This window comes from Labeo rohita, chromosome 21, assembly GCF_022985175.1.
Source record: "Labeo rohita strain BAU-BD-2019 chromosome 21, IGBB_LRoh.1.0, whole genome shotgun sequence".
Lineage (NCBI taxonomy): Eukaryota > Metazoa > Chordata > Actinopteri > Cypriniformes > Cyprinidae > Labeo > Labeo rohita.
Genome location: NC_066889.1, coordinates 19416111 through 19431463, shown reverse-complemented (window position 1 = coordinate 19431463; position 15353 = coordinate 19416111). Strand labels below are relative to the sequence as shown.

At 38.6% G+C, this 15353-nt stretch overlaps 1 protein-coding gene across 6 annotated transcripts in view; it reads left to right on the top strand.

The window, feature by feature from the left end:
* rimbp2a (RIMS binding protein 2a) overlaps positions 1-15353 on the top strand; it is a 66662-nt gene that overhangs the window by 14259 nt on the left and 37050 nt on the right. For 5 of the 6 annotated variants that reach the window (XM_051093369.1, XM_051093370.1, XM_051093372.1 and 2 more), the window contains exon 4: positions 12853-12936. In XM_051093369.1, the coding sequence (XP_050949326.1) occupies positions 12853-12936 (84 nt within the window). Of the gene's footprint in view, positions 1-6108; positions 6395-12852; positions 12937-15353 lie in introns of those variants that run through there. The other variant, XM_051093371.1, reaches the window with a different exon arrangement.

Sequence of the window (15353 nt, the reverse complement as noted above, 5' to 3'; positions counted from 1 at the left end):
GGGTTGGGCTCTGGCTTGGGTTGCCATGTCCCCTAATAGAATTAGACTCAGACAGTGATCTCTTAGCCGGGCCATGCTGCTTGCTTAACTGTATTTTCCTCTCCATTGCATCGACCGCTGGAGTCATTTGGAGCAGGAGGTCCATTCCATTCCAGATCCTTGTCTCATAAGTTAGACCAGAACAGGAAGCATCAGTTCCTGCTGAATACGTGCCCACTCAGTGCTTGTCGTTAATTGCAATCTTGTGTTGAAATGTGAACGCGATATAATTTAAAGCAAACATTTCAGGATGTAGGCTGATACTGGACTTAAAGGGATAGTTCACCCAAAAATGAAAATTCCAGCATTAATTACTCGCCCTCTCATCGTTACAAATTCGTAAGACCTTCGTTCATCTTCGTAACACAAATTAGGATATTTTTGATGAAATCACATAGCTTTCTGACCCTGCATAGACAGCAATGATTTATGGCCCTATGATTTCAGCGATGTGGAAAACACGGACGCAATTCAGTCATAAAAATGGAATTTACAGTTTAACGCAGAATGTCACGGAATTTGTCAAAGTTTGGAAGAATTAATCAAAAGAGGCCGCTCCTATGATAGTTGATTGACATGAGCGTCTTACCCAGCTTACATCAGCTGTAACAGTCCAACCTCCATTGTTTTGATGCCGGAGCTGGGATGTAGGTTAGACAAGAATATTTCCGATTGAGGTGTTGTGTTGCTGGCTGTGATAATGAACATAGTGGTCATCATTTACTCCCGACACGTGAGCAGTGGATTATGTTTGTTTGTGAAAGGAATGTGCCTCCCGAACTACATAAATGCGTCAATGTTTACGCAAATCATTTTTGATCCAGCTTCACCTACAGCAGAAGTGAGTATAAGGGTTTTTTATGAATCTCTGCAATCTGCAACCTTTCCTAATAACGTGCTAGTTAGCAAGTTTCATGGCTAAACACACTAAATGCGCTAAATGCGGCTAAAGTAAACAGGCTCGTCACTCCACAGCGAGAAGAGAGGGGCGGGGCGAGCAGAGCTCATTTGCATTTAAAGGAGCAATCCATCAGAATGGGTTGCTTTTTGCAGAGCTCATTTTGACAAGGTAAAAATGTTGTTGTTTTACACTACCATTGAGAATTTTTAACTAAAGTACATTGTAGACTTTTTATTAAGACCCTAAGGAATAATATCAACGTGAAAAACGGGCATCCGATGAACCCTTTCAATAAGAATCCTGCATGTTCCGCGTGCCTCTGTGTTAATGAATGGCGCAGACGCTGGGTTTTGCTTACAGCACATACTGAAGTACGCATGGCGCCCATTGTGATTTCAGTGTCTGCTGTTTCAACAAATGAACCAAATGACTTAAATACATGAACAACATCTTTAGAACTGATCTGAGAGTCACTTTATTAACATTTGACCGTTCCATTTGAGTAAAATTTATTGCAATTTTCTCCCCGCGGCTGTGTATCACTTCTAGCCACAACCAGCGTCAGATACAGGTATTCACGGCACCCCGTCAAAATAAAAGTTCGGTTTAACTTGAAGATGTATATGCCAGAAATATTACTATTATTTAGAATGTACGTAATACTACTTTTTAAAGAAATAATCACACAAAATTTCATGTTTTAATTTTAATAGTAAATCCCCTTTACTTTACTATATGTTTAATTTTCATTAATTGAAAGATAATGCCTTCATTTGATAACCAGCAAAAATATTACGTACACAACACAGAATTTCTGAGGGAAAAAAATTCACAAGGCAACTGAAATGTTCAAGGGCCAGAAAGGTAGTGATTACAGGTGTGGAATGACATGAGGGTGAGTAATTAATGACAGAATTTTCATTTTTGGGTAAACTATTCGTTTAAAAGTTAGATTTCAAAAAGCACAATATTAAGTTTTAGCTGATATAGATCTACCGATAATAATTATTGTAATAAATAAATTCGTCATTTGTTTAATTTGAGTGAATTTAGGAATTATGCCATTCAAGTGGATAACCATTTTAAAATTCACCAAATATTACATATAAGAATTTTATTAGATTATTAATGTTTTTAAATATTCGATTAGAGGAAAAAATAGGGTTAATGCACAATTAAATATTTCATATAAATCTATCATCAATTAAAATTTCTAATAACTGATATGGCACCACTGCCTAGTTGCATTTTAAATATTTTGTGTTTCAACAAGAAACATTAAACTGAAGTTCCTTCTGTAAATTACTCTTTTGTTAATCACTTGCCTAATTTCTTAAAACCCACGGCATTATGTGGAAGTCATATATTATGAGCGTGATTGGCCATGGGGAATAATATTGTGACCTCAGTTCTCTGAAAGCAATTTTCACAATTGATTTCTGCATGCCAGTTGCCAAAACAGAATGAATCACTGCCTGTAAACTAAAACCTGGGATTAATATTTATTCCTCTGCTGCTTGTAAATTCCCATTTTTAGAGTCGTGCCTCTGTGACTCTGTATATGGAAGGGAGAGGAAAAACAACAAAACACCTTCAGGGAAGATATTTGGTTTAGTTTCTGGAGCGAATATCCCTTCTCTCGCCCTTCTGCACTTTATCTAATTGAAGCATCCCATAGAAATACTTACAGTCAAAGGTTTAAAACTCTCAGCTACATTCATATTAACATCAAGTCCGTAAGGGTATTTTCTCTATTCAGTTAGATATTTGAGTTAAGCATACAATTAAATTAAGTTCAGCAAAATAATAGATTTTTGCAGCGTGCTTTACTAACGTCTGTCTGAAGTCATCCTTTCTAAAAAAGCTTCTGTCAAAACATATTGTAGAAGTAAATGTAAATAGTATCTTTCCCAACTCTCCCAGACCTCTCTAGAGAGTTACTCCTACACTGTTAACCTCTCCATGCTGAACTGAGATACTTTTATAAAACTACAAATATTTTAAAACATCAATGAAACTGCATTTTTTTTTTGATTATTCCTTTTTATTGGTATTATTTAGCTGTTTTTTTCCCTTAGTGGCAGAGAGCATAAGTCATTACTTCAGATTAGCTTTAAAAGTACAGCTGCCACAAAACCATGACACAGTGTAAAGTTTGTATCTGTACATATATTTTATTATTTAATGTGCTTGTCTTCACTGTTTCTGCAATGTATATGCACTCCCTTTAACTGGAAATCTATATAGGCCACCCCCATACATATGGAATCCCACAATTTTATCGGCGCTTTAAAAGCTTTGTGGTATGATGCTCCGTATCCATTACACCAGCAGCTCTATTTCGATGCGGCGCATAGACCTCCCTCTAGAGCGAGCCGAAAGCCACATCCTGCATCATTTTATACCTAGTCATGTTTGCAAGCAGAGGTATCAGTCTGACTGCAGGGTTTCTCACATGTGGGACTCCCTTAAAGCAGTGCTGATTACAGCAGACGGCAAAGGAAAGAGGTTGGTACCTCTGAAGCAGGGTAACGTGAGCATCTACACATGTGTCTTTGTTTGTGTTAGTGTAATGATTTCGATTTTTCATTTTTTTAAAGGGAGCATAAAACAGAAATGATCATTAAAAAAAAAAATTCTGAGCTGTCAGATGTGTTAAAAGGACAGTTCAGCTAAAAATGAAAATTCTGTTATTAATTACTCACCCTCATTCATCGTTTCAAACCCGTAAGCCCTGCGTTCATCTTCTAAACACAAATTTAGATATTTTTGATGAAATCTGAGAGCTTTCTGACCCTGCATAGACAGCAATGCAATTTTCAAGGGCCAGAAAGGTAGTACGGACATTGTTAAAATAGTCCATGTGACATCAGTGGTTCAACCATAATTTTTTGAAGCTACGAGAATACTTTTTATGCACAAAGAAAACAAAAATGACAACTTTATTCAACAGTATTATTTTATGCCAAAAATAATTAGGATATTAAGTAAAGATCATGTTCCATGAAGATATTTTGTAAATGTCCTACTGTAAATATATCAAAACTTAATTTGTGATTAGTAATATGCATTGCTAAGAACTTCATTTGGACAACTTTAAAGCCGACTTTCTCAATATTCTGATTTTCTTGCACCTTCAGTTTCCAGATTTTCAAATAGTTTTATCTCAGCCAAATAGTGTCCTATCCTAACAAACCACACATCCGTGGTAAGCTTATTTTTTCAGCTTTAAGATGATTTATAAATCTCAGTTTCGAAAAATTGACACTTATGACTGATTTTGTGGTCCAGGTCACATTTGAAGCAGAATATACAGACAATGAAGTAAGGCTGTGTTTACACTAGTGCGTTTGCATTTTAAAATGGCTGCAGTACACAACTGAAAATGCATGTCACATGACCATTCATGCAGGTACAAAGATAAATATGTATAATTATTTAGATGGCGTAACCATCTACGTGCTTGAAGCGGTCGAATGGGGAATCTACCTGTACATATCTATGGCTAGTACGGCTACAATAATGAGCATGATGTTATTGTTTACACACTCGTCAAGGATACGCAGAGCAAATGTGGTCAGCCACGCTATCGTTTTTTACCCTGGTGAAAAAAACAGCATATGCTGGTAGGTATGTTTTGATGCTGGTTAGGTAGCTTTTGATGCTGGTTTAAACTGGTCCTTAGCTGGTTTATGCTGGTCCTTTGCTGGTTCATGCTGGTCCTTGACCAGCAACATGACCAGCAAAAACCAGCAAAGGACCAGCTTAAACCAGCATCAAAACCTACCTAACCAGCATTCCAGCATCAAAACATACCTACCAGCATATCTGAAAGTTTTATCACTTTCTGACAGGAGGAGGATCCAATCGAGCCACGAGTTTAGTCATCAAACCTTTATTAACCGACAGCAGCTTATATATTTGGTTGAAGAGCGGAGCACTTGAGTCACGCGCAGAAAACAAAACTGACGGGAGTGGCTTCAGTGGAAACTGAATATAAAACTTTCAGATAACACAGCTTGTTTCTCCATCACTTACTGTAAGTTACTGAAACCACATATGAAAGCATGGAACAGGCGGTAGACGCACATTTGTGCGGCAGAGCTGCTCTCTTGCACTGAATGACGTAACAGACAACTAGTTGTCCAGTCCTGTTCAGTTCACACAGCGCGAGTGTTCCAAGAATGCGCTTGTGAGTCGTGAAAATTTACGGGAGTGAGTTCAGGTATGTGGTTGTCACACCTGTAAGTAACCGTACTCTCTGTGAACGTAAACGTATTAAGGACTCAAATTCAGGACTGACAACCTTATTCTGCTGCTGTGTGAACGCCGCCTAAAACAGGATCTGCATCGTTTTCAGAAGTCTCCATTTTCGGGGGTCAAAAACGCCGGAGTAGTGTAAACAACACCGTTATGCGTTATATGTGTTAAGTTATGCATTTTAAGACAAAAACACACTATTTAAAACATAGCCTAAGAGAGATGGAAATTCTATGCCAGAACGCCAGTTCATGAATAAAGATGTTCTTTTTTTCTTCATGCACAAGAAGTATTGAACCACTAGTCCAGTAGTTGAACCACTGCTGTCACATTAACTATTTTAACAATGTCCTCCTTACTACTCCTGGGCCTTGACCACGTTGCTGTCTGTGCAGGGTCAGAAAGCTCTCAGATTTCATCAAAAATATCTTAATTTGTGTTCTGAAGATGAACGAAGGTCTTACAGGTTTGGAACAACATGAGGGTTCGTAATTAATGACAAAATTTTTGACAACATTTTTGGGTGAACTATCCCTTTAAACATTTATCAGCATTTATTAATAATGGTTTCTTTTAATTTAATAATTAACTAATGTTAATTTATACAAAAGTATGTAAATATAGTAGTAGATACATGAATTTGAAAAGTATTGTTTGATATAGTTGTTTAATAATTAATAATAACTTCCAGTATTCCAGAAAAACTTGACTTTCAGTCATCGTTGGGCATCAATCCTTGCTGATGTGGTTGTGGTGTACATAAGCCAAAAACACATTAATGATTTTTCCCAATTAGCTCCACCTATTCCTTGCGTCTGTTTCACTTTTGCATGGAGGTTTGGTACCGGCAGGGAGGGATCATGGTTTTAGGAGTTGCCGCCCACTCGACAGCCTATTTCCATCATTTCCCCTCCCACTTCCTCTCTCCTCCACCCGCACTCAGCATCAGTCACTCAGGGAGGGGATGAAGGGCAGACCGTAGCGTATGGTGGGGGAGCACTGTGCCTCTGCTTCTGCAGCATGCAGCAGGCCTTGTAAAGAGAGAAGGAGAGCGAGAAAGAGAGAGAGCTGCCGATACTGCTGTCTGACATTTGCACGCCCAGAGGAAGCGAGACGGAGGAGGAGAGGAAGAGTGCAGAAGGGAAAGGAAAGAATATTTTCTGAACAGGTTTAACAGCCTTTGGAACTGAGACGGTAAATGTTTTCTCTTCTCATTCATCCTTTTGCTGCAGTTCTCTGTTTCTCTCACTTTCCTTCCTCTGCCTGCAGCTTGGCTGTGGGAATTCCAACGTGTGTTTCTGCATGAGGAGCTGTGCAGCATAGTAAATCCTCTCTCTCACGCTCTCTCTCTCTGTATATATGCTCATAGCTGGGTATTGCCTCAGTTCATACATCATGTATTTTCATGCTTTTAGATGCATGATGAAGGATGATGCAAGAACTTGATTTTTCTCAAGCATGATAAGAGATGAAGGGTTTCTCTTTAGACACGTACGCATGCATTATCAAAATGTGTTACTTTTTGTGCAGATTGGAGATTTTCTAAACTGTGATTTTAGGTTTTATGGGTTGTCCTGGGTCAGACTTTTTAAACTGGGCAGCCAGCTTCCTCACTGCATCTTGCCGGTTGTCATGGTTACAGCGAATCCCCCGCCTTTGCTGAGTGACACTTGCTGTTCAATAGTTATTGACTTATTTAAAAATACCCCACGCCCTGTGTTCTCCTTCTGGTCCTCTTACAATCCACTCAGACGGTCATGTGAATGAATGCATTATTTGCTGTTTGCAAGATTAGAATATGTCAGTCAGCACATTGTCTCAATTAAACGTGTCTTTGTCTGCTCACTACCTTTAAAGCGGATGTTATTATGTGCATAGTTAGAGCAAGACCCATAATCGTCTTTGTAAATGTACATCATTAGTATAGAGTTGTATATTCCCTTTGGAAATGTAAATCTTAATGTAAAGTCCTCCGTCTTTGTCTTAATTAAGTGGACCTTTGCTTCAGGACATTTGCAAGAGTTATCATCCAAAGACAAGAGCGTATCCTAATACATTAAGCTAGCGTACATTCAAAGTCAGTCAGGATGTTCTCAATGCCAAACCGAGCCTTGAGTCTCAGCCAGATTCATCACTGTTTCTTTTTTAGGATGGTGGGGGAAACAGGCTTAAATGACGGTACTCTAATACCCAGCTAACAAGTCATCCTGAGCTGCTTCAAAATCCATGATGCTGTCAAAGTGATTCAAAGTGGCCTATTTCTAGTGATAATGCACATAAATGTTAAAAAAGACTACCGGTTCCATCATCCCAAAGTCAATGGGGTTTTTTGAATGCGTTTTGGTTGAATGCCTGAAATAAGGCCTGTGGTTAACACAAGCTTAAGATATTTTCATGTTTTATTCTACCACACAAAATACGTCATTACTACCCCACTTTTTACCCCGATTTTTTAAAGCTTTTATGTGTCTTTAAAAAGATGATTGCTAACAAGTGGCTTAATGGGACTACAGAGGTTTTCAAGGCGATTAAACTTCATCACACGGAATAGGAAAATGCATCTACTCGCTAGTCTGCTTTTAGTGCCTCGCGGTGTTTGTAATCACTCTTGCAGACTGTTCTAACTAAAATTTGTAGATTTTAAAGAGTTGGCAGAAGCTTAATAGTAATTCACTTGTAATCTAAAGTTAGTATTTTACTTCTGGTGGTTGCATTTAGCCTTCAAAATTCAAAAAGGGGACATCAGATGCAAAATTTACTTTTAAAAGGTGTTTGCATATAAATGTGTCTTAGCAGTGTGTGGATACAACCACCCTACAATTGTAAAAAATTCATTCACTCCTTTTTTTAATCCTCAGAAAACCTAAACCATCTCAATTATCAAGCCGTTTTGATTTCCTGAGCAGTATGATATCATACTGCTCGGGCCCTGCCCACGACCGCTGACAAACTCTCCCGTATTAATATATTTCCGCTCTCAGCCACTTGTAAGCCATGCTATTTTTTCTGTGCTCCAACAGCTTTAGTGACAACAGGCCTACTTATTAAGCAATGCAGGTGTTGGTAAAAGTGTAAAAGTGAATGTAAGAGTCTTCATTTTCTCCCGACATCAGCGCCACTGAGGACGCGGTGGATTAGGGTTTTTTTTATGGTAATGCGCCACCAAATACACAAAAATCAGAAGAGAGGGGCGGGGTGAGCATTATTTATTATCGTTTAAAGGGACATGCACTGAAACAGGTCACTGTGAACAGAGCTGTTTTTGACAAGGTATAAAGGATATTGATTATAATTTACAAGAAAATATTTGAATTACTTCAAATAAGTAAAGCCAGGTACTTTGTTTTTTTTTTCCATTTATTGACTGACAAGTCTCCTGTCCCCATGTCGAGAGCAATCACGTTCTGTGCGCTGTGTAAACATGATGTTAATGTAGTTCTAGACTAAATGTGAAAAGGCATTAATTAATCTTACTCGCAAAAAACAGATTCAGTATTCCTCAAAATGAATAAAAACAGTGAAATGCAAACTCTGAATATGATGCAGACCTGCAATAATTAAATGATGAATAACACAAATATCCTTTATGTATCGAATCCCATTTTATTAACCAGTGTCTTTGATGTTGAGCTTCAATGATCCAATTTAACCACACTAATAAGCAAAAATTACTTTAGATAATCTAACATTTGTGCTTTCTTCTCTTGCGTTCTACTATACAGACGTGAATTTACTTTTCCTTTAGCCTGAGTTGTATTCATTTCACTTTTGGTGTGAAAGGGCTTTTACATTTGTTAAAATTAATCTGTAAAAATAATATTCCCTTTTTCAAATTGAACCGTTCTCAGATGACTGTCGTTGTGGCGTCACACCGACAGAGGCCGCTCCCACGATAGTTGATTGACATGAGTGTTTTACCTCAGATCAGTTGTAACAGTCCAACCTCCATGTTATGATGCCGGAGTGGGGATGCAAGTCAAGAATTGAGCGACTGAGGTGTTGTGTTGCTGGATATAACAATAAACATAGTGGTCGTCATTTACTCCCAACATCTGAGCTGCTGAAGATGCAGTGAATTACGTTTGTTTGTGAAGGGAATGCACCTCCCGATCTACATATTTGTCTATGTTCACACGAATCATTCGTGATCCAGCTTCACATACAGCAGAAGTGAGTATAAGGTTTTTTTTATGAATCTTTGCAATCGCCTTTCCTAATAATGTGCTAGTTAGCAAGTTTAGAGGCTAAACGTGGCTAAATGTAAAAGTAAACAGGCTTGTCACTTCACAGAGAGAAGAGAGGGGCGGGGCAAGCAGAGCTCATCTGCATTTAAAGCAGCCTCGACCAGAATGGGATGATTTTTGCAGAGCTGATTTTGGCAAAGTAAAAAGGGTGTTGTTTTAGACTACCATTGAGAATTTTTAACCAAAGTATATTATAGACTTTTCATTAAGACCCTAAAGAATCATATCAACTTGTGGAAAATGGGCATCCGATGACCCCTTTAAAACTAACCTTCCCCAACACTGGATGATTGCTGGAAACAACCTTGAACCCAAATGACCGAGGTTCAAGATAGAAAGAAAATGTCCTGTACAGGTAACATTAGGCTGAGTAAGTGACAATCAAATTATAATTTTGTTGGTGACCTATTTCTTTAAAGGTTTGTTCAGAGCCTTATCAAGCTAAAAACACAGAGATGCACTGATAATCACAGCCTAACAAACTCAGAGTCTTCTTGGCACCAAGAGTCTCGGGACGGCAGGATGCTGAGCCAAGAATAAATCAATCACCATGTTGACATCCTGAGCACTGTAGCATCATTATCACACCCCATGCATATATCTCTGGGGTTCACAGGAGGAAGCTTCCACCACTACATATGTGAGTGTCATGAGAAAGACAGGGAGATTAGAAGTTAACGATTAAGTCTCTCTGTGGCGTTAAGCTTGAGATTTTTAATTTTTTACCTGTAACCTGCTCTCTGTCCCTCCCCTCACTCACCCTCTCTTCTCCACTGAATGGGAACCGGTTCCGGTTATGAGGCACAGAGAAGGCGGGCACACCACACGTCTATTTTGAATTCCCAAGCAGTGTCCCTGTAGTCCCCCACTCCAGAGATTATCTCTCAAAATGTGTAGGAGAGAGTCCTGAATAATCCTACGCTTCCCGAGAAACCCTTTTGCAAACACGGACCCCCTCCGAGGCATCTCTGCCCCCATTTCGCATTAGACAGACGTATATAAATTGATAACGCAGTTGATGCGGTTAATGGATCCATAACGGTATCTTATAATAGAGCAGCTATATGATAGAGCAGCTAGAAATGCGAAACCCGAGATTTCCTTCCCATAGAGATCCACGTCCACCCTGTTGAAATATACCACGTCATGGTGATTCCTTTCACGGTGTACAATTACACATGAACCATTTTGTATTTTCACAATCTTGGACCGTTTTCCAAGTGGAGCGAGTTTGCTGTACCCGTTGAGTTTAACAATGAATTGTGAATGAGCGCCAAATAGGCTGCTCGTTCTCATGGTTAACATGCTACCTGGATGAGTAGGTTTCTATAGCAACCCCAGAGTCCCCTCCCCCACTGTAAAACGCACAAGAGCACGCAATGCATACCGCTTTGACTGCTCCCTCCGACTTGCCAGAGATGATGCTGTCATTTTGCCAGTCGAGCAGTGCGAGGATTTACTGTATAGTGTTACTAGCTCAGATAAATGATCAGTGTTTTCTCGTTCATCTCATTTATTGAAAAGTATTGTGTTGTTATAATCAGGTTGGTTTGGGTGAAAAAGCCCTTGGTTTAGGAAAGCTCAGCTGTGTAACATGTTGACACAGATGAAACGGTTGTTACTTCCACACCACTAGGTTTGAGCTCCCAGCTGTTCCTTCTCTGCCCCTGCCTCAAGAGCCCTAATGTTACGCATCGCTGCTTTGAAACACCCATCGTTAGGTGTCGCACACCCTCACACACTTGCAGAGTTTTCTTTCTGGCATACCAAGATACATTCTTTATGCTAAATGCCCTATCTGATACTGTTCTTGAAGTAATACTGCCCTTGAAGGACTAGGATGTATCTTTTCATTTGTGTGGGTTTGTTGTTTCATTTGAGTAAATATGGTATTTTCCCTGTTTAAGGTACTTTTATAGTATCTGGAATCTGCTTCAATGCAGTCGTTTTAAGTAAAGGGACAGTTCACCCAAAAATTAAATTTCTGTCATTAATTACTTACCCTCATGTCGTTCCAAACTTGTAAGACCTTCATTTATCTACAAAACACAAATTAAGATATTTTTGATGAAATCCGAGAGCTTTCTGACCTTGCATAGACAGCAATGCAACTACCACGTTCAAGACTCACAAAGGAAGTAAGGACATTGTTAAAATAGTCCATGTGACATCAGTGGTTCAACCCTAATGGGTTAGTTCACCCAGAAATGAAAATTAGCCCATAATTTACTCATCCTCCAGGCATCCTAGGTGTATATGACTTCCTTCTTTCAGATGAATCCAATTGGAGTAATATTAAAAATCATCCTGGCATTTCCAAGCTTTATCATTGCATGGGCGGATGTTTTTCCTCATCAGTCCAAAACAAGTCCAAAAATGCATCCATCCAAAACAAAAAGTGCCTCACACGGCTTTGGTGGAGAGATCAAAACAAAACAACGTCACGAATTATAAGTTCAAAATGAGGGTTTGTAAAGGAAAATGTCAGAGGATTTCGATATAAACAAAGAAGAGATTGGTTTTGCTTTGCTAAAGTAAGGAAACTTTGCTTCTTTTGCTCCTGTAAACAAATGGTGGTTTTCACAAGACTCACCAGCGCATGTGCAACGCCGACGTCCTACGTCATCCGCCCGGAGTTGCTTCCGAGTATTACCAGGCAACGCAAACTAGATTAAAGTGATTATTACTTTTTTGATATGGATATTTTCCTTACAAAAATGCATCGATTCGCTACAGGAGGCCTTTATTCATACGGATAGATGTACTTTATTGGACTTGTTTTGGACTGATGAGGAGAAACACCTGCCTATGCAATGATAAAGCTTGGAAAAGCCAGGATAATGTTTAATATAACTCCGATTTGATTCGTCTGAAAGAAGAAAGTCATATACACCTAGGATGTCTGGAGGAGTAAATTATGGGCTAATTTTCATTTTTGGGTGAACTAACCCTTTAATTTGTACATCAGAATGCTGGCTCCTGCTTCAGCAGCACCATGTACATGCATGAAACTGTCGCACGTCGAAGACTGGAGCTTTCGTAGCTTTATAAAATTAAGGTTGAACCACTGATGTCACATGGACTTTTTTAACGATATCCCTACTAGCTTTCTGAGCCTTGAATGTTTCAGTTGCGTTGTTGTCTATGAAGGGTCAGAAAGCTCACGGATTTCATCAAAAAAATAGCTTAATTTGTGTTTTAAAGATGAACGAAGGTCTCACGAGTTTGGAGCGACATGAAGGTGAGTAATTAATGACAGAATTTTCATTTTTGGGTGAACTATCATTTTAAATGATTAAATTCACTTCCTCTTTCATGTATTCTGTCATAAAATATGTATTTAAATCTTGTCAGTTAAATTGGTTAAAATTAGTCATGTCCTTTATTTCTTGTTCTTCATCATTCTAGGAGTCAGAGGTCAACGAGCGGAGGAAAAGGTGTCAGATCCTTGAGAGGGAGGTGAAAAACAAGACATTAGAATGTAAGACTTTGGTAAGTACAAGTTACACAGTGCATAATGTCATGGCTGATAATGTCAGAAAGTCATTTGTTGTTTTCTGGTGCACTACAAAAAGGATAAACCACAGCTGATACACTTTAAAGATTGTTCTAGCTTGGGTATTATTTCTGAAATGCACATCCTTCCTTGCTAAAGCTTTCAGTGCTCTCAACAACCAATTCTGTGCTTCAGCACCTTTGGCTTTGCTAGCCATTCTCTTTTCCAACTTATTTCAGACAGGTTTCCTGAGCACTCCAGTGTTTCGTTAAAGGGATAGTTTACCCAAAAATAAAAAGTATGTCATTAATTACTCACTCTCATGTCGTTCCAAGACCTTTGTTCATCTTCGAAACACAAATTAAGATATTTTTGATGAAATCTTTCCTTACTACCCTTCTGAGCCTTGAATGCGTCAATTGCGTTGGTGTCTATGCAGGGTCAGAAAGCTCTCGGATTTCTTAAAAAATATCTTAATTTGAGTTCCGAAGATGAAGAAGGTCTTACGGGTTTGGAACGACATGAGGGTGAGTAATTAATGACAGAATTTTCATTTTTGGGTGATCTGTTCCTTTAATTATTAATCATTTGCATAGATTTGCCTCAAGGCTTGTATATAGACCAGTTCAGTGTTTGCAAACAGTGATGATGTTTTTTGTGGGTGGAGCTTATCTGGTTGCAGAAAATGATGGTTTTCAATGGAGCCATTGAACAAAAAAAGAGTACATTTGAGTTTATATTTCAAAATTCTGACTTTATTCTCGCAATTCTGAGATTAAATCTTACAATTTTGATAAGAAAAAACAACTTGTCCTTCTCTCTTTTTCCCTCGGTTCTGGCTTTTGTTCACCTGAGAATGAACAAACTCACTATTGTTGAGTTAAATTGTTATAAAAAGTGATGAAGTCCGATTTAACAGATATAAACTTGCATTTGCGAGAAAAAAGTCAGGATTGTGAGATAAAATAAATAAATGTTATTTGAAATGTTAATAGTAATAGGTTTAAATATTATGTCATGCTGTAACTGTAGGACTAATACAATGTGTCCCCTACGAACAGCATATGTGAATATTATGTAGACATGTTGTTTAAAGGGGTCATCGGATGCAAAGTTCACTTTTACATGTTGTTTCAACATTAATGTGTATTGGCAGTGTATGTACACATCTACGCTATAATGATAAAAAATCATGCAGTGGTTTTTAATTAATCTTTAAAAATAATATCCCCTTTTTCAAATCGAGCCATTCTCAGATGCCTCCCATGATAGATTGATTGACATGAGCGTCTTACCTCAGACCCGCCTTACATCAGCTGTAACAGTCCAACCTCCATTGTTTCGATGCTGGAGCAGGGATGTAGGTTAGACAAGAATATCTCCGATTGAGCGATTGAGGTGTTGTGTTGCTGGATGATGAACATAGTGTTCGTCATTTACACCCGACATCTGAGCTGCTGAAGATGCAGTGGATTATGTTTGTTTGTGAAGGGAATGCGCCTCCCGATCTACATATATCCGTCTATGTTCGCATAAATCATTCGTGATCCAGCTTCACTTACAGCAGAAGTGAGTATAAGTGTTGTTTAATCAATCTTTGCGATCCCATGTCCTAATAATGTGCTAATTAGCAAGTTTAGCAGTTAAACGCGGCTAAATGCGGCTAAAGTAAACAGGCTCGTCACTCTACAAAAAGAAGAGAGGGGCGGGGCGAGCAGAGCTCATTAACATTTAAAGCAACCTCGACCAGAACAGGATGATTTTTGCAGAGCTGATTTTGGCAAGTTAAAAAAGGTGTTTTTTACACTACCATTGAGAAATTTTAATCAAAGCATGTTATAGACTTTCATAGACCTTTAAATCAAATTTATGCTTCAAAAGTAGAGTAATCATAGTAGGTTTTATCCATTAGCCTTCAGATGGCAATATTCAGAACAATATTCTCTAAGAATTATTTGCATTCCGATTCTGGCATCAAAAGGCACAAAAATAGTTTTTTTCTCTTATTCCATGGATTTTACCCATTTCATTCCACTTGTTACCAGTGTTTTTCTGCCACCACTATGCACACACAGCTGCAAGTGACGTAACTGTGACGTCTACTCCAAATTGGTCTATTGATTTTAAGAACATCTGCAGATTTTAAAGCCTTTGGACTACACGAGAGCTACATTTTAAATATTTGGTCTCACATGTGCAAAGGGCACGTAAGATACCCACCATCTCCCTGCTGTTTGTATGAATGAAGCTACCGCACACCACCTCATTAGTGGAGATCCTGTGGGTGTTTAATGGGAAAGCACAGGAATAGCATGTCTGATCTTAAACCACATGCTCCTTGGTGGCAAATGTGCTTTCAAGACTCCCTGAGAAGATCTTTATCATTTTATGTCAACTATGTTAATTTGATAAA